This window comes from Culex pipiens, chromosome 3 (genome assembly GCF_016801865.2).
Source record: "Culex pipiens pallens isolate TS chromosome 3, TS_CPP_V2, whole genome shotgun sequence".
Lineage (NCBI taxonomy): Eukaryota > Metazoa > Arthropoda > Insecta > Diptera > Culicidae > Culex > Culex pipiens.
This window is the reverse complement of record NC_068939.1, coordinates 113,752,589-113,776,806: the sequence shown is the minus strand read 5'-3', so window position 1 is coordinate 113,776,806 and position 24,218 is coordinate 113,752,589. Positions and strand designations below refer to the sequence as shown.

The 24,218-nt window shown below is 36.1% G+C and overlaps 1 protein-coding gene across 1 annotated transcript in view; it reads left to right on the top strand.

The window, feature by feature from the left end:
* LOC120414006 (lachesin) overlaps positions 1-24,218 on the top strand; it is a 278,358-nt gene that overhangs the window by 77,685 nt on the left and 176,455 nt on the right. The window contains exons 5-6 of the mRNA XM_052710920.1: positions 11,118-11,319; positions 11,516-11,664. Of these exons, the coding sequence (XP_052566880.1) occupies positions 11,118-11,319; positions 11,516-11,664 (351 nt within the window). The remainder of the gene's footprint in view (positions 1-11,117; positions 11,320-11,515; positions 11,665-24,218) is intronic.

The window sequence follows — 24,218 nt, the reverse complement described above, 5'->3', positions numbered from 1 at the left end:
CTTTTAATTCAACTAAATGTCAATATATTACAATAAAATTTCTAAATAAACATTTTGGAGTGGGTATAACACCGTTGTGGGGGTCTTTGTATAGATAGAATAGATTTTTCGTTGAAATTTCGTACCAACCCGGAATTACGTCGTCGGAAAATCCGCCGGCATCCGAACCCGAGCATGGGTAAATAACAAGGGAAATGCGTAATAATACCTTTCTCTGGTATCAATACCAAATTTTGGTATTCCTGGACCCTTTAAAATTTGTCTTAAGGATTATGCAAGAGCAAAATGTGCTATGATACCAATTTAAGGTATTGTTTTGATATTGCAAAATTGCAGAATTTGTCAATGGTCGAACACCACATTTTGGTATTCTTTTGGTATTAAAGTGTTTTATCAAATTCCTCTGAAACTATGGGAAAATTTTGACCAATTTTGACAAAATAATTAATTTTGCGCTAAAATGATGTCTCAAAGGGAATGCTTTCATTAAAAACCGGAAATTTCAAACTTGATTTTAAACATTTTTGATATACCCCCTACAGAAATGACTTGAAATTGTGGAAAATTTTCTAAGTCAGGATGGCACATTTTGGTATTATTTTGGTATTAAAGTGTTTTATCAAATTCCTCTGAAACTATGGGAAAATTTTGACCAATTTTGACAAAATAATTAATTTGTCGCTAAAATGATGTCTCAAAGGGAATGCTTTCATTAAAAACCGGAAATTTCAAACTTGATTTTAAACATTTTTGATATACCCCCTACAGAAATGACTTGAAATTGTGGAAAATTTTCTAAGTCAGGATGGCACATTTTGGTATTATTTTGGTATTAAAGTGTTTTATCAAATTCCTCTGAAACTATGGGAAAATGTTGACCAATTTTGACAAAATAATTAATTTTGCGCTAAAATGATGTCTCAAAGGGAATGCTTTCATTAAAAACCGGAAATTTCAAACTTGATTTTAAACATTTTTGATATACCCCCTAAAGAAATGACTTGAAATTGTGGAAAATTTTCTAAGTCATGATGATTTTGGTATTATTTTGGTATTGAAAGGTTTCATCAATTTTCTCTGAAACTATGAGAAATTTTTTAAAAATTTTGACGAGTTAATTAATTTTGCGCTAAAATTACTTGAAACCCAAAAATGTTATTTAAAGCTGATTTAATTTTTTTTGTGATATACCCACTAATATTTTTTTCAAAAACGTTGAAATTTCTCTAAGTTGGGATAACCAAATACTTTGAAAAACGAGTCAATCAACAGATTATTGAATTTTGGTGAATTTCAATCCAGTTTCATTTCAATAATACTTATTTTTCAATCTTGTTATTTTTCAGAAGCTTCAAGAACTTCAAGCACAGGCCGTTCATCAATGACAAATGCATTCGGTGTGGTGAAGAATATCACTAAGAACAACATGGAATCATCAGGTGAGTAGATTTGGCTGTTGCATATGGATCATTTCCGTTTTTTCACTAACTGCAACTGTTGCACTAAAAATGGTATGAAAATACCAAATTTTGGTATTACTTGTGCAAATACCAGCGACCAAAATGTGCCCTTGGTTGCCCAGTAATAGATGGTAAAATACCATGAAATCATACCAAAATCATGTATGTGAAAGACCACAGGAATACCAAAATATGATTTTCCAAGGGCGCGGGAATACCTAAAATTAAAACCATGGCAATACCAAGTTTTGGTATACAAGCAATGTTCACAAATCCAGAAGACCTCAACTTGGTATTGAAATGGTTTTATTTTGAGGTATTATTTTACCCTTGGAATAACATGGTTTGGTATTGTTGTGCCCTTCCACATACAAGATTTTGGTATGATTTCATGGTATTTTACCATCTATTACTGGGCAACCAAGGGCACATTTTGGTCGCTGTTATTTGCCCAAGTAATACCAAAATTTGGTATTCCCGTGTTATTTACCCCTGCTCGGGAACCGGTCCACAATTCACAAGTCAACCTTTGTGGCATCGGAAAGGGCATAAAATTTGCGATCTTTTGATACCTATACATCTAGGTTTTCTATAAAACCCACGTTTTTAAATACCTAGGCAAAACCGTTGTTATGGTTTCGTTTGAGCAACCTGCCAAAAATGTATGGACTTTCGTAATTTTTGTTCTCGTGGATCAAACTTACTTTTTGCCCAGGTATTTCAAAAAGTAGATTTTAAAGAAAACCTAGATGTTTGGGTATCAACAGATCGGAAATTTTATGCCCTTTTCGATTCCACATAGGTTGACTTGTGAATCGTGTACCGGTTCGGATGCCGGCGGATTTTCCTACGACGTAATTCCGGGTTGGTACGAAATTCCAACGATACAAAGACCCCCACAACGGTGTTATACCCACTCCAAAATGTTTATTTAGAAATTCTATTGTAATATATTGACATTTAGTTGAATTAAAAGTTTTCAAAATTAAGTTTAGATAAGTTTTATATAGAATTTCCAGAGTTATATAAACTTTATACAAAGTAGTTAGTAAACTTTATATTCAATCCAAATTTTTTTTTAATCAGTTAGGGATGCCTATTTGGAGTTCGTAGACTGGATTTATGGTGATTTGTCAGCAAATAACTTTATTTGTCTTAATTTTTCAAAAGGTGTACATACTTTTTTTGCACCTTTTTTATTTTTGTAATAGTATTTGTTATATAACTTTTTATAGAAATCATCTGTTCATGAGCATTTTGTAGCAAAATGTTCGGCATGAGTTTCTGAACAAAACGTAGCACTAGGTTTCTTGAAAACTAACCCGAGATTTGTCAAATTGTTGAAAACACAAACATTACAGTTTTGGATCCAACTGGTGGTTTCATTTAGTAGTTATTTTCAAAATATATTTTGTTACAGGTATAAATATTTAACTTTAAATTTCAGGATCCCTGGGGAGACTACATTCATTAAATTTATAGTTTAATTTCTAGAATTGTCTCGATATTGGCACCAATATAAAAATTGCTTAACTGTACTTACAAATTATTTGAATAAAAAAAAGTATTTTATGGCATCCTACATTGTCAGTACTTAGTAATTTGCTATGTTAGTTTTTATCAATATTTATCAATCATTTTTTGACAGCATTTTAAAAATATTGCTGCCAAAATTGGGACAATTTTTTATCAGTAAGAACAAATTTTGACACCTGTTTTGAAGTTTTTCTTCTCCAGCGCCTACATTTTTCTCTAATTCGGTTTTAGCCTTAGCTATTGCTTATTATTTGATCAAAGCTGCTTAATAAATTTTGGTAATTGAAGCTTCTAAACTACTTGTATTATCTTACAACTTTTATTTCTTTGATCTTTCATTATTTTCCATGTATTTCCCATTTCATCTTAATCTATATATATAAAAAATTTCGACGGTTTTGTTCGAACGCGAATCAGTTCAATACGGAGCGTCGGATCGAGGTGCTCTTTGTTGCGTTGGGTTCGTATAAGCCCAAGGAAGGTTTATATGCTCAAAAATTGCCACTTTGGCCACTCTGGGACCGATTCCGGAGCATCTGCAGATTGTATGGGATAATTAACGTAAACTCAAATTTTGATCACAGAAGGCTGAATAAGCAAACATGCAAGAAACGTCAGGAAACAAAAAGGGCAGGACGAAGTTTGCCGGGAAGAACTTGTTTATTATATATTTTATATTTATTATATTTATTGTATTTTTATATTAAAATTTAATTAAATTTATGATATTTATTTTATCTATTATATTTATTATACTTATTATATTTAATATATTTACCTTATATGTTTCAAACGACTAACAACCCCCAAAAAAATACTAACCCCTCTCAAAAAATAACATCCCAGGGCCTTCATAAATTTTATGGACTGGATGAGGGAGTCGTGGATCGCCTGGCCCAAGTCACATGAATGTCATTGTCTATTTAATCATATCATAACAAATGGTTGGATAGAGAATGATAATCTTTTAAGGACCTTAAGGTATAAGTCGGTTACTAACCAAACCGTCTCAGTTGAAACATACTGTGATCATGGCTAAGTCCTGACGGGGGTACTAATACATACATACATACATACATACATACAAAACGTAGTACTAGGTTTCTGTCAAACTTTATATTGTTTACATGTTTTATCACAATATGTGCATGGTGCCCAAGGGGTGTAAATACTTTTTTTACATACTGTAAGTGTAACCATTTTAACGGATAAAGTTTTTAGAAAAAGCTGAAAGCTATGCAGGAATAGTTTTTTTTTTGTTGGTTTAATACCATGGGCAAGATTGCAGTTTTTTTTCGAATGGATAAAAGAGCTTTGCAACAGATTTTTCTGTTGTGTTTAGAAATGGTTCAAAATCATTACAAAACATTCTAAGTTCACTTTCGTTTGTTTCATTCTTTGAGTATATATGTTGAAGTATTTTAAGTACTGATGCTAACAAAACAAGTCGCGAAAAGAAGATTTTTTCACCATGAGTCGGACATGGATAAATACGACGAGTGTTGAAAAAATCAAGTTTTGCAACGAGTTGCTTACAACATTTTTTGCAATCCCGAAAAACACTTTATGAAAAAAAAATATTGAACAATGTTACTTTTCGATACTAATGTCGAAATGATCAACTTTTCAGCACCCAGTTCAGTGCTGAAAAGTAGAACTTTTCAGCACTGTTATTGGAAGGCACTAATTTTCCATTCTGTTATTTTTGGTAGAGAAAAGGAGGCCTAGAATGACAAGAAAAATAAGAGGTTTCATGACGGATTTGCAAGAATTCAATTTCGTGGAAATCCAGGAATTTACCCGTCAAAAATTCCGATAATTTAAAAAAAAAAATTATATGCAAATCGTTCCATTTTTCTAATTCAAGAACCATTTCCGTAGTTCAAATTCTTTGTATACAGATTTTTTTTTAAAGGGTCAAATAAACACAAATTTAAGTTTTTCTTTGTTGGATGTTTTTGAAACCACCTTGTGTCAAAGGTGTTTCAAAACACTCAAAAAGCAAAAATATCATATAATTTTAATAGCTGACCGATCTACGGTCTGGCGGAAGCAAAATATAAAAAATCGAGATGACTCATGGGAGATTTATACGTAGAAAGTAGTGCTTCGTTTTAAAATCTAGAGTTTTTTTTAAAGGTTCTTTAAACGTATGCAATACAATAACTTATACGAACTTTAAAAATAAACTCAAAAAATCTGGAGTTTTTTTTTTTGCAAAGGTCCAATAAACCAAATTTTCAGTTTTTGCTTCTGGGTGTTTTTAATGCCCCTGACTCAAGGCGGTTTTGAAAACACCCAAAAAGCGAAAACTGGAAATTTGGTTTATTGGACCTTTTCAGAAATATTCTATCGGTGAAAATTGCGTTTTTTAGAAAAAAAAAAACGTGTTTCCCATATAAAGTAACATGGGTGGCCCGCCCGTGTGAATCAATCGGACCGCGCACTGGACTCACAATCCAGAGGTTGCTAGTTCGAGTCCCTCGGTGGGCGCTCTAAAAGTCTTTGTGTAAATATCCGGCGCCGTCGCTCCGTGCCGTACTCAAACACTTAGGAGCCCAGGGCGGCGAAGTCCTTGTAGATAAAAAGGAAGACACTATTGGTTGGTACTAGCAATGGTGGCCAACTTTATGTCAACTTCGTTTTTCGGGTGGCTCAATTTAATTTTAATATTTTGTTCACAAGCCTTATTTAAGGTCGTATTTTAAAATGTTTTGCATTTCTTCTACCTTAAATTAGTTTAAACTTTCTAAAAAGGATTTAAAACAAATCAATTTAAATTTGGTACCATGCGTCTTCATAAGCATGAAAAAACACTTTTTTCTGAAAACGCAATTTTCATCGATAGAATTTACTAAATTTGGGGCAACTTTCCTTAAAAAAAAGTAAAGTTATAAGCTTTCGAATATGAGCATTTTTCACAATTTTTCCAACTACTCATACAAACATGTTTTGTAAATATTCGCAAATCTGTTTCATGGAAAGAAATTTTCTGATCGTGTTGGTATCTTTAGCAAAGTTGTTTGTTTGTAAGGGATCTTCAGAAATAAATAGCCACAGTCTTCTTAACTTAAGCCATTTTAAAAAAAATATTTCTCTTTGTTGAATTCCCAACATCCGTAATTTTAATTTTTGATTTATTTTTATTTTTTAAGCAGACAAAAAAGGAACTATTTTGAGCCACTGAGAAGTATGAGCATAAATGAAATCGCCGAAATATACTGAAGATATGTTTAATAAAATCAAATTCTCGTGCCAAATGGTACGGGTTTCGCTTTGTAAGCGGAAGGTCGATGGCTTGAAACCAATCTGTCGAAGCAAAAGGGGTAGGTAGCGGTCGAGAGGGGATTTCGGTTGCTGCGGGAATTGACTTTGTCAAGTCCCAAACCTCCCCAAAACCCATCCCATCCAATCTCTCGGACGATCTGTTGGCGACTGAGTCTGAGCGTTGAAGAACTCCGTAGCAATACGCAGAGAAGAGCTTCAAATGCTACTTTCGGCTCGGTCACATGCTCTCATCCTCGGATAGGTCTTTCGTGCTCGTGTGGCATGGCATTGGGGGATTGGTCTGGGGAATGAGAGGGGGCAACTGCTCGAATAATTCGTCAAATACTGTCTCGCTCAAACAATAGCGCTACGGAAGACGATAGTTCGGCAGGCTGTAAACATCAAAAAAAAAAATGATAAATGAAAAAAATAAAATCTCGACTTTTTTTCATGTGCTTCACCACAAAAAAAAAAGAAAAATTGTTAAAGTTCATTTTATACAAAAAAACATTTTCGATTTTTTAAAAAGAGCTCAATCTGAAAATATTTTCTCCTGATTCCTTGTAATAATTTACATAACATATCCAAAACTTGCGAATACCCATTAACACGGTTCGGAGATATGATTTTTTGAACATAAAAATTGGGTTCAAACGGATAAAAATCAACTTTTTACACTAAAACTGCGATAACATGAAAATTTCAGTGATAACCTATACATGTTTGGGTGACCAAAATTTTATAAATATAGATATTCACAATTTTTGGATATGTTGTGTAAAATATTAAAAATATTTTCAGATTAAGCTCTTTGATCCCGAGACCTTCAAATTGGCAAATGCAATTTTCATAGGATCTTTTCAAATATTCAGCTAGCTTTTTTGAAGCTCCACATATTTTTCCTTAAAAGACCAACTGAGCTATTCCGGAGATACGATTTTTTGAAAAATGTGCTTTTTGCGAAAATCGACGAAAAATTCACTTTTTTTGACCAACCTATTTTGGATAGGAGCACCCTAATCACCAAACAAAAAAATACGGGTCAAATCATTTGGGTCAATTTGAGCCAAATCGGAGCACTCTTGATTTGGAGACTTCCTGTTTGACGTGGAATGGCTGTATATTAGGGTGCCCAGAATATGGGATTTTTACTCAAAACCTCGCTCCACAAGCTGAATATTGTTCCTTGAGCAATTTTAGGACTCTGGGCCAAATATGAGCAAAATCGGTCAACATTAACCCATTGATACTTGAAGGTGAAGTTTGTATGGGAAAAATCGAAAAAATGTATGGAAAACCCAACTTTCTTACGGTTTGGTCTGCACGGTACGCTACTTCCATCCAAATATTCTCAAAAGTGAGATTCCCATTGAAAATTTAATGCTCTACAACTTTGTAGAACATACCAAAGCTGTAAAAATTGAACCTGAAAAGTTATTAGGGATTTAAAAAAGTCATTTTTGTATGAAAAACATGTTTTTCACCAACTTTAGGCTCGGGTATCAATGGGTTAATCTCAACCAAATTCACTTAAAAATTGGCACAGATGCTTAAAATAACCCAATAAACCGTTTTCCGCTTGTGGAGCAGGGGGTCATTTTTTCTGGGCACCCTACTTTATATATATTAGAGTGACATTAAAAAAAATCGACTTCAGAGATACCCTCTGACTCGATTCCTAATGCAAAAATAAGTATCTGTGTCAATTTTGAGCCAAATCGGTTAAGGCTAAGGGGTCGCTTTTCATCGTTGAAGTTTATATGGGGAAAATCACGAAAATGTATGGGGAAAACATCGTTTCAGTAATTTTCTGCTAGGTGGCGCAGGTCTCGCCCAAAATTGTCCAAGTGTGAGATTCTTGTAGGAAATTTAAATCCCTACAACTTTGTCGAAGGGTGCAAAACGATCCGAGTTGATCCTGATTTTAGGTGATTTTTCTAGAAAAAAATATTTTCTTATATACGTCCTGTATACCCCTTGTATACTTTCAAGTATATAAGCCAATTTCTTTTCATCGCATTGCTAATAACTCATCAGGATCAACTCGGATCGTCTTGCACCCTTCTACAAAGTTGTAGGTAATTAAATTTCCTACAAGAATCTCACACTTGGACAATTTTGGGCGAGACCTGCGCCACCTGCTGCAAAAATCCTGAAGCGATGTTTTTCCCCATACATTTTTGCGATTTTCCCATTATAAACTTCAACGATGAAAAGCGACCCCTTAGCCTTAACCGATTTGGCTCAAAATTGGCACAGTTACTTGTTTTTGCCTAAAGAATCGATCCAGGGGTATCTCTTGCGATTTTCCGAAATTTTCAATTTTTCTTGTCACCCTAATATGTATTCAAATTAATGAAGTCTTCTCAAGCTTCCTGTGAAAATTTCACTCGGTATTTTTCGCTTTTGTTGCTGGAATATTTCCTGGGAAATCATGGGATTCTACAAGATTTATGTTTTTAAATACCAGAAAACTGTAATGGTGATTTTAGCTATATGAATGTCCTTGGTATGTTTTTTTTTTGCATAAACATCGCATAAAAAAAGCAAAAAAAACCTTTTTTTTATTAAATTCGCAATAACAAGTTACGGTTATGGAAACTCCTTAAGGTTTATACACCCAAATTTTTGGAATTGTCTGCTCTATAATTTTGTAGAACATTAATACACTCTTCAAAATAACCCTGCAAAGGTACAAAAACACGAAAGTTTAACATGAACATTTTTGTTATAAATTGAAAATTTACCCATCCTTAAAATTACATGTCCCAAATTTGTTTGGGCCAATCTCCGCCAACTCACACAGCAGTTGCTCCGACCCCTCTTCGATTTGCGTGAAACTTTGCTCTAAGAGGTTATTTTGGTTCCTGATCATGAATCCGAGGTCCATTTTTCGATATTTCGTGACGGTGGGGCGGTACGACCCCTTTCATTTTTCTGGTTTTTTACTAAGACACGTTTTTCAGTGATTTGTAGCTCGCAACCGTGAAGAGATAGAAATGTGGTGTCAAAGGGACTTTTGTGTAAAATTAGACGCCCGATTTGATGGCGTACTCAAAATTCCGAAAAAACGTATTTTTCATCAAAAAAAGTTAAAAATATTTTTAATATCGCTGCCATTACCCGTTACTTAACTGTCAAAAATCGTGAGACATGTCATTTTATGGGAAACTTAATGTACTTTTCTAATCTTAAATAACCCAGAAGGGTCATTTTTTCCTTTAGAACCAAATTTTTCATTTTAAAATTACGTGTTTTTCGAATTTTTAACCCCTAAAACTCAATCGTTTGCTTTTGAAAATATTTTTTTCGGAAAGTTCAGCTAATTTTGCATAAGAATGATCCCTTGGACGATTGTTGTGACTCGTGCATTGCGAGAATCAGATTTTTTTTTTCAAAAAAAAAAAAATTTTGTGATGAGTGAGTGTATCCGGTTTGTTTTTTTTATTTTCAAAAAATCCCCACATACAAGCAGTGCACAAGCCACAACAATCGTTCAAGGGGTCATTCTTATGCAAAATTAGCTGAACTTTCCGAAAAAATACTTTCAAAAGCACACGATTGAGTTTTTGGGGTAAAAAATTCGAAAAAGTGGTCAAAATCATAACTTTTTCAATTTTTTTTTTGTAAAATTCTGATAACTCGTGAAAAATACATGCAAAACCCTTGTGTCAATATATCAGAATTTTTTTTTGTCTGCTCTACAACTTTGTAGAACATTGTTACACTCTAAAATGAAACCCTGCAAAGTTAGAAAAACTCGTAATTTTAAAATTTAGATTCGAAAAGTACATTAAATTTCCCATAAAATGACATGTCTCACGATTTTTGACATTTGAGTAACGGGAAATGGCAGCGATTTTAATACTATTTTTTAACTTTTTTTGATGAAAAATGCGTTTTTTCGGAATTTTGAGTACGTCATCAAATCGGGTTTCTAATTTTACACAAAAGTCCCTTTGACACCAAATTTCTATCTCTTCACAATTGCGAGCTACAAATCACTGAAAAACGTGTCTTAGTAAAAAACCAGAAAAATGAAAGGGGTCGTACCGCCCAACCGTCACGAGATATCGAAAAATGGACCAAGGATTCGTGATCAGGGACCAAAATTACCCCTTAGAACAAAGTTTCACGAAAATCGAAGAGGGGTCGGGGCAACTTTTTCCGATTTCGTGTGAGTTGGTGGAGAATTACTCGTTTACAATCGAGCAACGAAAGATGGGGGAGGTTTTTAAACTGTATTTGTATTTTTTCGATGAAAAATACGTTTTTTTCGGATTTTTGAGTTCGCCATCAAATTGAGTGTCCATTTCACAAAGTTTCTTTGACACCAAATTTCTAAATCATCACCGTTTCAGCAATTCAGGCGGCAAATGATTGAAAAACACGTCTTTTTCGCTTGTTCAAAATGGAAGGGGTCGTACTTGAGATTCGTGATCTCTTAGGAAAAAGCATCACGCAAATCGAAGAGGGGTCGGGCAGCTAATGACTCGGATATCGTAAATTGGATTAAGATTAGTTCAGGCTGTGAGAATCGAAACATTTATTTCCCATCTCATTTTCAGGAAACTGCTATTCGTAGTTTACACAAGTATCTGCAAATCGTCAATTAGCAGCTGCTCTTTTTGCAAGATTGATAAACCGATTACGGTCTCAGTGCAGTTTTCTCTTCATGCACATTTCGACCTTTCGATATTTGCCGTCTAACAGTTCCCATTGAGTAGCTGATTTGACGTGAACTTTGCTTAGAAGATGGTTAGGGTAGCTAGGCTTAACATCGACTTTCGAAAATATTTTTTTCAGATTTTGTGCAACGGAATAACAAATCTAGTAAATTTTGCTCTTTTCCAGTTGCGCCCTCGGTACGTCCGACGAGCCAACTTCTGGGCGCCCCGCTCGGGTCGGACGTGCAGCTCGAGTGCACCGTCGAGTCGTCCCCGATGCCGGTGTCCTACTGGCTGAAAGGGGGCCGCGTACTGCCCCCCAACTTTGCCGGCATCACCAACGGCGTCTACGAGCAGGGCCAGATGAGGCCAGAAATGCTCCTCGATGGGTAAGGCTGATTGATTGTTGTTTCTTTGTTTGGGTTTGGGGTTGTTCCTTTATTTGACCTAATTTGTAAGGAAAACATAATTTAAAAAAAGAAAATTTTGAATATTTTTTCTACTTAATAGTGGCAGAATTCTGATATTGATGTTTTCTCTAAACTTTGCTCCTTATAAAACAAAAATATGTCTCTTTCCGGGCAGGCCCAAGTACGGCATCACCGAGGAGCGGCACGGCTTCCGGACGAACATGCGGCTGGTGGTGCGATTTTTTTCGCCAAACGACGTCGGTACCTACCACTGCGTCAGTACCAACTCCCTGGGGAAGGCCGACGGAACGATGAGACTGTACGGTAAGTTGTGACCGCGGCTCCGAAGTATTTGTTTGTGATCGACCAAACTTGCGTTTTTTTTTTCTTTCTCTGCCACAACTTTTCCACCCATGCTAAATATTTTTTCTCCCATTTTTTCGGTGACATTATTTACACTTCAGATTACAGGGTTAATTGAGTCTTATTAATTTTAAATATTTACATTGAAAGATTTTATTATACCACTTAAAAAAATCTAAAAACCTAACCTTAAAAAATCAACAATTAGAGAATTAATTTCAAAATACTCATGAAATGACAATTTTACCCAATATTACCCCATCACTACAGCCCATCTCACACTAGTTGATGGGGACAAAACAGACTGCCCAAAGTAGAGCTTTTACTTTCCTGTCACGTCCCAAATTGGCACACACTTGCCACGCTTCGCTCCCAAGTCCAAGTCAGAACAGTACAGTGTATGAAAAGCATTCTAACTGACACCCCGGGTGGCCCAAAAGGGGGGGCAGTGAAGGTTAATTGAGGCCAGGCAAAAGCGATCGAACAAAAGTTAGAGCCACCCCAAAGATGGCACAATCATTGCCAATGTCCACGTGGCTTCGAGCCGGAAGATGAAGATAGGTGGGTGAATGTCTAGAGAGAGCAAGATGGTGGAACTTAATCGACAGTTTGTGGGAAATCATCCACTTTTATGTGTCACGATACTTCTATCTCTGATAAGGTTGACCTTACGAACTTACCAAAAAAGGAAAGTTTTCAAATAATTTATCGTTAGAACTTTGGCCTACACGCACCTGATGATGAAAAAACAACCAATGTTATCCAAAGAATTGTCCAAAATATCATGAGGTTTTAATAGAATTTAATTCTGAGCTTTTTCAAAAATCTAAAAAAAGAGGGGAGTTCCACGAGCGCGGGGGTGGACCAACACTTTATGCAAACTGTCATTTGAGTGAAAGGGATACACTCCTGTTTACAAAAGTTTTGTGCCCTTTGGAAATGTTAGGCTCCAAATATATGTGCTAAAATGCAAGAAAATACCTCAGTTATTGGGCGGAGCTCCCTCTGGCTAGGGCAAACAAAATCCAAAACACCCTACAAGTACGCAGCCAGTTCCATACCCCCACGCCTGGTAAGCGGCAATACCGGCGATTACTTGCAAAGTCAACCGAACCGAACGGACTGACAGTGCCCTTGGTCAGCCGGATAGCAGGACCCCTCAACCTCGTTCATGCCGGATATTCCGGTGGAACCCCGACAAACCCCTGGAAGTGTCCGACGTCCTGACGCTCGAATACGGGCGATGTTCCGGCAAATCGCCAACACCGGCCGAAGTTCCGATCCGTCAACACATCGGGAAGAGCTCAGGGCTACCGGATGGAACCGCTACCAAGAACCAGGATGCAGATTTGAGACAGCGGCCGAAACCGACGGTCGAAGAAAGTAGAAGGAAAGTTTGAGGAGAAAAGTGGATGTAATAAAAGTAGAAAAGTTTAAATAAGTGTGTGTAAGTGTGGATAAGCGTATTGTTGTAGAGTCCCTGCATAGAGGAAAGTCTCGGCTAACCTTTAGTTACAAGTTCGGAGGCATTGAAAATACTTTTCATCAAGCTTCCCATGCGCCAGTGCCAACGCACACCGCGGGTTTGGTTTTCTAGCTTCGGTACGTGCCTGAACCCATTTGTGTATTGGTATCTTGGTACATCGTACCAGCGCACCACGACACTCTCGGCTCGCCCCATCGGTTTTGTGTCTGGCACTCACCCATGGCATGAACCCAGCGTGCCGTGGTACGTGTCGTGGTATGGAACCCGTTTTGTACCGCCAGCGCGTACCACGACACGTACCTCGGCTCGTAACGAGTGAAGCACCTTGGCTCATATACCGGGTTCATGCCATGGGTGAGTGCCAGACACAAAACCGACGCGGCGAACCGAGAGTGTCGTGGTGCGCTGGTACGATGAACCAAAATACCCTCGGCTCGTGTGAGTCGGGTACGGGTGTAAACCGAACAAAGCAGGCGCAAAGCAAACCCGAGGTGCAAGCGAACCGCGTGTACCGCACGGTGCAGGGAAGCTTGCTTTTCATTTTAACAGATTTAAGCATGTTTAGAATAATTTAATTATAACTTTGTTATTTTTGCCTTCCTCACCTCAATGAGAAAAGGCTATAAAATCACTCGAAAAGTGAAATTCTTAATTTGACCTCCTGGACCTACCTTCACGTGTACATATCGACTCAGAATCAAATTCTGAGCCCCCATTTTTCCAAAAGGTATTTAAAAAACCTTTCCAACTAGTTCAAAAGATTTAAGATCTGACAACCCTATTAAAAGTTGTGAGCACTTACTGCCCATGTTCGCATAAATGTCCCATATGCAAAAACAGCAAGCTGAGAAAAACGCATTTGAAGTTTGTCCCATACATAAGGAATTTCTCCTGATTTCAAGAACAAAGTACTGGATGTTATAGGCTCTTTCGAAAGAGCACACGATTTTGAACAAAACTGCATCATTATCTCAAAAACGATGAAAATGCATATGGGACATTTATGCGATCATGGGCAGTTAAGTGTTATTTAGGCACTTTTTCTAGGCCGGATCTCAGGTATTATTAAGAAAACGTTGTTCGGAGCTATTATGCAACCTACCTTTGGATAGCACAAGTACCCTGAATTATAAAGATCTGATTACCCAATTTGATGGTATGAACAATGAGTCAAATGGATAGAACACTGAAAGGTCCACCCTTTTGTTTCTATTTTGGACATCATTACCCTCTAAATGTGAGGAAGGCACCAACCACCTAAGGGTGGATAAAGTAAAGTTTTGCCTTCCTCACCTAATTGAGGAAAGGCTATAAAATCATTCGAAAAGTGAAATTCTTAATTTGACCTCCTGGACCTTCCTTCATGTATACATATCGACTCAGAATCAAATTCTGAGCAAATGTATGTGCGTATGTAAGCCGTGCACCGAAAAAGATGCACTCGATTATCTCCGGACTGGCTGAACCGATTTTGACCATTTCGGGCTCATTCGATCCGTCTTAGGGACCCATAAGACTCTAGTTAATATTATGATGTTTAGAAAAGTACTTCAAAAGTTATGCTTAAAAACAGTTTCGCCAAAGTCCGGAAGATTGTAAAAAGGGTAGTTTTTGAAAGAAGCTCCGTCTTGTTACATAAATTGATGAGCCCAAAACATTGAAGATCTGATAATCCTATCAAAAGTCATGAGCACTTAAGTGATTTGTGAGAAGTCGGATCTTAGACATTTTTGTTGAAAATGATGTCCGGATCATTCATGCACCCCATCGTTGGATGCAGGGTTGCCAGGTTGCCAGATAAATCTGGGAATGCCAGATTTTTCAAGTGTCAGCCTGGATAAAGATTCACCCTTCTCTGTGCCAGATATTGACAGATTTTGCAAGATTTTTCACTTTATGCCCATTTTGAACAACTCCTTGCTTAAAAAGAACGAATTCAATAGGAAACAACAAGAAAATTGAATATGTGTTTTCCTAAATAAAATGTTAATTAAACATTTTTGAAACATAACATCAGTTAAACCATCTGAATCCTACAACCATTGGACTTAATTCATATCATCCATCAGCTTCCCCATTCCGAATTGTTAGATTTTCGTTTGCCAGATTTTTCCAGATTTTTGATCGATACTTTGCCAGATTTTAAAAATTTTGACCTTGTAACCCTGGTTGGATACGTAATCAAAAGACGGATCCAACGCGTCAAAAATATAGAAGATCTGGTAACCATATGCAATCTTATGACCACTTGAGTGTAAATCATACAGTTTTTTGAAGCCTGATCTCAGATATTTTGATGAAAATGATAAAGTGATTTTCTTAAATAAAATTAAAAAAAATCAATATAAGACTATTTGTCCCCAATGTAACAGTTGCACTTGTAAGCATTTATTTAGTTATTTATTTTGGTTTTTCCGTTCCTCTTTGAATGTAATTTGATCTCCGTTACCACGGTAATCAATGTAGGTGATGTTAGCCCTCATGATCGTTGGTAACATTCGTTACTGGTTTTAGACCTGGAGAGAGAATCTCGCTGAGGTCGCTCGTGAGCAATTCTCTACAAAATCGGTCTTTTTTAGAATTTTAATTTTTGTATTTTTTAATTTGAATGAAACTTTTTTGGTGCCTTTGGTGTGCCCAAAGAAGCCATTTTGCATCATTAGTTTGTCCATGTAATTTTCCATACAAATTTGGCAGCTGTCCATACAAAAACGATATATGAAAATTAAAAAATCTGTATCTTTTGAAGGAATTTTTTGATCGATTTGGTGTCTTCGGCAAAGTTGTTAGTTTGGATACGGACTACACTGAAAAAAATTGTACACGGTAAAAAAAAATTTGCTGATTTTTTATTTAACTTTTTGTCACTAAAACTTGGTTTGCAAAAAAAAACTATTTTGTTTTTTTGGTATGTTTTAGAGGACATAAAATGCCAACTTTTCAGAAATTTCCAGGTTGTGCAAAACATCTTTGACCGAGTTATGAATTTTTTAATCATTACAGATTTTTTCAAAAAATCGAAATATTGGTCGCTAAAATTTTTCAACTTCATTTTTCGATGTAAAATCAAATTTGCAATCAAAAAGTACTAAAATTGTCGCAGTTTTTCATTTTTTTTAATTTGTGCACATGTTTGCGCATCTTTGAAAAAAAATATTTTTGAAAAGCTGAGAAAATAATCTATATATTGCTTATTGAACTTTGTTGATACGACCCTTAGTTGCTGAGATATTGCCATGCAAAGGTTTAAAACGTTACTTAATCCACCAGAAGGTGGTTGCTGCCTTCCTCCTGAAAGCTTTGGCTAACGCTTACTTAGTAAAGACACTATACATCTGAGTGCTGCCATCTATGATAATTTTAATTATTCATTTGAAAGCACTGCAGTGTTTGTGTGCGTGCACGGCGTGCACTGAGCGGAAAGTTCCGACAGCTATCCGCCGGAGCTTTCAAATTATGTAAATAATGACCCTTTTTAGTATCAACCAAAACAGTTTTTCGAACATAACTTTTGAAGTACTGCACCAAACCGAATGAAATTAAAAAAAGACTTAAAGGACCTGAAGGCGAATCTAAAAACATAGATCCGGACAAAATCAGTCGGGCCAGTTCCGAGAAAAGTGAGTGAGAAAAAAAATTCTACGTCCATCCACACGCACAGACATTTGCTCAGAATTTGATTCTGAGCCGATGTGTATACGTAAAGGTATATCTAGAAGGCTTATTTAAAAAGTTCAATTTTTGAGTGATTTTATAGCCTTGCCTCAGTGAGGTGAGGAAGGCAAAAACATGAAAATTGATGATTTCCAAGTCTCACACAAACAACTCACCATTTTCTAACGTCGATATCTCAGCAACTAATGGTTCGATTTACTATGTTAAAATATGAAACATTCGTGAAATTTTCCGATCTTTTCGAAAACAATATTTTCAAAATTTTTAAATCAAGACTAATATTTAAAAAGGGCCAAATATTCAAAATTACGCCCTTTTAAAGGGCAAACTTATGGGAAATCGGACGAGCTTTCCGGTTAAAATATTTGTTTGATAGTTTTGGTCACCGAGAAAAATATTGATGGGGACGGAGGCTGTGAACCTCCAACGGGAGTCGGTTGCTCTCTCGTCGTCGTACAATCGGCTGCTGTTAAAACTAAAAGAGAGTCAGCCGAAAAAATCACGGCACGACTCTCAGTTAGCTGACACGATCCAGACACTCCAGCAGGAGTAGCCTGGTCTGGAATAGTTTTTGTGGTAACTTAAGTGTTTTTCATATTTGTGACCTTTTGATTAAGATTTTAATTGTTGTATTTTTGTGTTTAAATATAGTCTGAAGATGGCCGAAACCAAGAAGTAGGCCGAAACGTAATGAAGAAGAATTTTGTTTCATTTCTCACCGAAAAACATCAACTAAAGCCAAAAAACAAGTTAAAATATTTGAGAGACTGAAAAATCAAGTCTATTATATAGAAATTGCCAAAAACCACAAAAAAAAACAAATTTTTCAACATTTTTATTTTTAAAACCGCTGTATCTTTACAAGGATTGGACATAAAACAATGGTCAATATGGAGACTTTATTTAAAATTTTCTGGGAAATCAATGCCCACTATTGGATTTTGTAAATTTTGACGATTAGACCACTTTTCAAAGAAACAGTTTAAGTAAATGATTTTTGTATATTTTTAGGCAAGTTTGTTCCATATACAAAATTTACAATTGGTTCCATATACAAAAAAAATGGCTTATATAGGCCTAGGATAACATGTCTAAAAAGCTTCATTGAAATCGGAGAGGGTCGGGTACAAAAGTACCAGAAAAAATCCTGATTTGAGCTAGAATTGCTCTATTTAGAAACGAATTTTCTACCATTTTTGCAAGTGAGTGACAGAAAAATCAATGGCAGGAAAATCACTCAAATGATAATACAAAACAAAAAGGCTTTCCAAATTTGCATATTTCCATAAACGCTCTGGCTCATCTTTCTCCGCTGGCTTGATTGCACAACGTGATGCTTCATTTATTCTCTGCAACCGAGAGCCACAAATCATAAATGCAAAAAGAACATTGTGACATAATCCAGTCAACAAAATGGCTACATCACTTCGTGCTGTCAGGAGAAACGATTCAGTTTGTCGTTCAATTCTGCATTCTGATGATGGTATGGCTTACGAGGGAGCGCCCGAAAAAAAAATTGGAGCACATGAATCGAACTGGAGATTGCGTTGACAATAAATTCTCCGTCCCAGCACAAGACTGATTTTTGCGAGGAAATCAAGTGATCTGTATTTTCCAGCATATGAAATGAGGGAGGAAAATATTTGTATTGAACGTCGTTACCAACCTCTTCTCCGGACCATCCTGTTCGATGACAGCTGGCTCGGAAAGGAATCGAAAATATGTTACAATATTTTCATTTCAAATTTCGACATCTTTTTGTGCAGTTGGAATATTTGAATCCCACATACACGGATAGGCACGTGGTCCTTGCTTGGCGTTGTCTTCGATGGTGATGTCTATCTTTCTTTGGGCTTAGAGAGGTGGAATTTTTGTTCCGACTAAAATGGCATAGTGGTTGCATTGGGAGTTTTGTTGTGGCATTCTCACAAAAATATTTTTTTTTTATCATTACTCATATTTCTTTTAATTTCTTGTTGTTTCTGTCCGTTACAAGAAGCTAAACATTAAAAACAACTTTTGATTTTAAATTGTTTGAGTTGCCATTGATATCACAATCGTTTGTTAATAGCTTTGGAATTCCAGCTGGTAGGGTAACTGGTTAAGAAACTAATACATACATCGTTTCAAACAAATACTACGAACAAACTGAGAAATGCCCCAACGGAAAAATGCAGAGAAATAGTAAATGGCATCGACATAACCACCGAGTAGGAGAGGTGCGACGAAGGGAAAGTTTCCGGTGAAAGCTTCGAGGTGGAGTAGCTTTTCCACCGTGCTTTTGATTGCTTTGCCACTTTTTTTCATCCCCTTTCAGGCTCTTTCTCTCTCCATCAATTCGTTGCATGACACACTCAAACCAACACGTTCAGAGTGGCGTAAAAAATGGCACTTCTTTCGTCGTCACCGGTTTTGGTTTATGCCCATTCAGGACGAGGACGCAATTCTTCGTTTTCGAGTACGAGTCATTTTCCGCAGTTTGAATTGTAGGTAGTTGGTTCGAACTGGGGTTCCTGACTAGAAGTTGATTTTAGAAGGTGAATTTATAGAGGGTTGGTGTGGGTGTGGAACTTGAGTAGTAAACTGTGACGCCTCTTATAGAGCAAATATGGCGAATGTCTTTTCTAGACATGAACTTCAAAGAACCTATTTAATCGGCTTATTTTTTAAATTTTGATAATTTAATTGCTGTCTGTTGTCGTAAATAATAGCATGTAATGCATGAAACCTATATATCAATAATGTTGACAATTATTTATAGTACTCCCCAATCTATTTGTACACGAATAGCTTACAAAAAGTAGAAAGTGCGTGATGTCTGTTTTTGGTATCAAAATCTTTCAAAAAGGGCGTTGTTAAAAATTGTGAAGTAATGTCTCAAAGTCTCAATGCGAATTCATCGTATAAGAAGGTCACACACTTTAGACTCAGAGACAAAATCTTTTCTATCAAATCTAGACTTTTTTATTAGGGGGAGAGGGGGTAATATGCAACCCCGGGGCAAAATGCACCCCCTGCTTTTCTCGGTATTTGGAAGAATTTACCGGGGAAAAAAATCATAGAAATTGAAAACTTAACATTGCTAAACCATGCTGGAAAAATTTGAGCATCGCATTATAAAAACAGCTTAAGTTATTTGCAAAACTTTAAAATGTTGTGTTTTCATCTAATTTTCTTTGAACTTTCATTATGATTTTTGGACAATATAAATAGCATTTATTGATATTGTCAGTGTTGAGGTATAAAGTTTTTGCCATAATCTTCATTATTCTGTAGATAGATAAGTCCAAAAACATCAAAAAATGCATTTTTAATTAAATTTTCTGCAAAAAGCGAGGTCGGGGCAAAATGCACCGCTGTGAAGCTCCTTTGTAAAACAGCGGTGTCATCTAGTGGTGACTAGTGAAAACTGCTTTTACCAGGTGCATTTTGCCCCATGTTTTCGTGCATTTTGCCCCGTTGTTGTAGTACATTTTGCCCCCATGTTGCGGTGCATATTGCCCCACATGGTTGTTTGAAATGAATCAAAAATGTTTTTAGAAATTTGATATTTTCGAACAATTTTGAGGTTTTTTAAGACTTTTCTCAAACGGATGACGAAGAATAATAGTTGTTTTAGAACATCGAACAAAATTCCTCCACAGTAATGTTGTAATGGTTGAGAAATCACAGTTTTCTTTTAGGGGGTGCATATTACCCCCTCTCCCCCTAGTTCCAATAAACAGACATTGACATAACGTGTGAGGGGGATACACTCAAGGTTTATATTTGTTTATAGGACCTTATAAAAAAAAGTTCAGAAATGGTTAACCCCCTCAAATTTCAAAAAAGGTGCTGGTGGTTCTGTAACACATGCTCGATATGACGAAGAACTTTGTAAAAGGCTCTTGAAAAGTTTGTTTTATCTATTTTACTGTTTTCATCGCTTTTTAATCTTTTTGATAGAATTAATTTGCCCATGTTCGCATAAATGTCCCTTATGTAGAAACAGTAAACTGAGAATAATAAAAAATGGATTTCCACCGGATTTCTAGAACAAAGTATTGAATATTTCTGTAGCAACTTTAGAAAAAGGCGCATAAGCATCCTGACAGCTAGAACTGTTTTGCAAATTCTAAGACATCAGGTAACTATTTAACAAAACCCGCAGTGTTAGGAGGTCAGATATTGTTTAACACACATCGAGTTTTCTGAAAAAGTTAGGCTTCATCCATAAAGTACGTCACGCTAAAATCTCCCATCATTACGGAACCAAAACAAAAAAAAAAACAAAAATTGCTGGCATAAAATGGAAAGAAACTTATTATTTTTTTGAAGTAAAATTTTACAGCAATTTACTTTGAAAAGGTAGTGTATTTTTCTCAATTTATGTGCAAAAAAACTACTAAAGGTGGGATCATTAAGAACACATCTGACACAATTAAAATTGTACTTTTGTCATATGAGAAGTTAAACTTAATTATTGTGGAATTTGACTTCTACTCCAGTTATGCAGAATTTCTATTAAGCATAAGCATAAGCATAGGTGCCCACCCGCAGTTGCTACTCCGTTATTGACCAGGACCTCCAGAAGTTACATCCACGAGCCGTGGAAGATGAGTGGGTGCTATCTTTCCTCGCTTCGCAACTTCTCAAAGGCCCCTATCATGCTGATCAATACCGGCGCCGGCCACGACCAGTGGTAGAGTCACGGGGAAGTGGATGGGAATGTTAGTCCGATACTTGAGTGATAGAGACCGCCCAATCGACTGCTTCTCCGACAAAGTATCACATGAGTTTTGAGGGGGTTAGTAGATGGGTATGAGGTCAGGATTCACGAGTGGCAGTGATGTGACCATAAACATTTTGTTTATCGGTTAAAAATTTTAAATCTTAGGCAGCCGGCTGCGGAAAGATGAATAATTGATTATTTAGAAAGTTTTTTTTTAATCGAACGCGTGCCAACCGAGCAGTAGTGCTATGGGCTGGACTTATCAGTTTTTACTGTTTGTACAATTTAGATAACGCGAACAAATTTCAAAAATAGTAAATATAAGACGCTTTACTCTTCATAAAATCGATAGTTTGATGAGTTAATACTAAAACTGCCAGTTGGAATAAATTATTACGATCAGTGAATATAAACGAAAAGAAAACAGGACACCACTTAACCGATTGTAATGAAATTAAAACAATAACTTAAACGAACAAAACCGGCGGCGTGCCTTCCAATCAACGATGATAAAAGAAAGACTTATGAAAAATAAAATATCAAATAAAAGGCTCCGAAAAACACATTGTGGAGTAACCGCGAGGTCTCGCTACTCACAATCCAATGAAAAAAAAAAAAAAAAAAAAAAAAAACAAACAAAAACGCGCGCTAATGGTCTATCCTAACGCGCCCGAAACGAAGCCAACAAAAAAAAAAACAACTTTTCAAACGCGCGACTCTTTTCCAACTCAATATAGTATTAATTCGACCGCGATTCTCCAGAAATTCTTCTTCGGCGTGCCTTCCGATCAACGGGGATATAGGAAGGGCATCATTCATTAAAATGATTTAATATCATAAGCCTTAAAACATGTTCGTCGGCGTGCCTTCCGATCATCGATGATATAGAAAGGACTTAATCCAGCAGTACGACTTGCTTGTTTAAAAAAAAAGAATTCGGATCGTTTCTATCGAACGCGCGAACTAAAAAAAATCAGAAAACAATATAAACACAAATAATTTAAAAACTCAAAACGACTATGAAACATGCAGCGCGTGGCTTCACTGCCCGTAACCGACTAAACCTTATCTAGAAAGGCAACAAAAATCAAGCGCGACGTCCGCGACGTAAACCGGCAGAGAGCACAGAACTAAATATTTCCCTCCACCACACCACCTCATGCAAACAAACACGTCACAACGAGAAAAGAATTATGCGACTATGCGGTCTCTTCTCTGTCAATGAACCCGGTAACGCGACACAATATTCAGCAATATTACACAAAGTGTATCGACAGGGACTGAAGAGAAAGAAAATAACACAAAACAAATAAAACAGAATTCACGCCACCAAAAGATTAACAAACTCTTTACCTAAGAATCACAAATAATACACAAACACAGAAATCTCGATTTATATTCGAAAACGTAAAACCGCCCGGATCGAGAAACAAACACAATCGGGGGGACAACAAAGACGGAATTAGCACAAAAATACAAAAATGATGAAAGAAAAAAAATGGAGCAAAAAATTTTAAAACAATTGAAAAACAAACACGAGAGACACGCCAAAAATGCGATTCCAACACAAAATAATCTAAATCCCTTAGCTTTTTCTAGCCCTAGCGAAAACGACAACAGTATCCGCGAAGAACCAGAAGCGCGGCACTCGACTTCAAAATTTTCTTCCGCCGTAATCTGATCAGGAACGAACTCACCAATTATCGCTACTAGAAAAACGTCAATGATGATAATGCTTGATCCTCCTGTCGCCTCCGTTTATGGACAGCCGACCGAAAGAGATTCGATAGCATATCTGCAGCGATCAGCTTTGCACACACACACAAACATTATGAATTTTTAGCACTGTTTCTCATTTTGCACATTTCATTCGCTCTCGACACTAGGCACACACAAACCCTCCAGTTATGCAGAATTTCTATTTTAGAAAAAATAAATGTATATAAAAAACATATTTTTGTTTTTTACTGTAAGCAGTTTGCGCGCGATATTAATCACAACCCCCAAGATGGTTGCCTTTAGAATTCCCCTGTTTCGGAAAGACAAGATTTTGAACAAAACTGCAATAATAACACAAATGTGATGAAAATGCATATGGGACATTTAAACGAACAGAGGCAATAAAACACACTTAATTTATTTTTATTGAAAATGTAACAAAACTTCAAAATTCCAACATTCAAAATCGAATCAATAACGTTATGCTTCGAATTCCCGGACGCTTCGAAACCCGGACACTCTATTTTGTTTCATCAATTATTTGGATATAAGTTCGCATAATAATTGTCAAAACTATGTTATTTGATGAATTTTAACATCAACTTTGATTTCAAAGGTATGTGGAGGTTTTAGTCAATGCCAAAATAATTAAATAAAATTAAAATATAAGTTTACCAAAAATGTGAAACATTTCACTGACACATTTCATAGACGTCCTAAGCAGCGGGTAAACAAAGCAGAAATTTATGGTTCTGATTTCCTTGAATAGTAGCTAATTGTTGAACAAAATATCGATTATTTTGATGATAATTGAAATGAATAATTGAATTCATGATTTGACAAAATTTTATTTTTTAACTAAAAACATTTTGTATATTAAAAAAAAACGTATGGAATTTAACTTTCAGTGATAAAAAGTCAAAC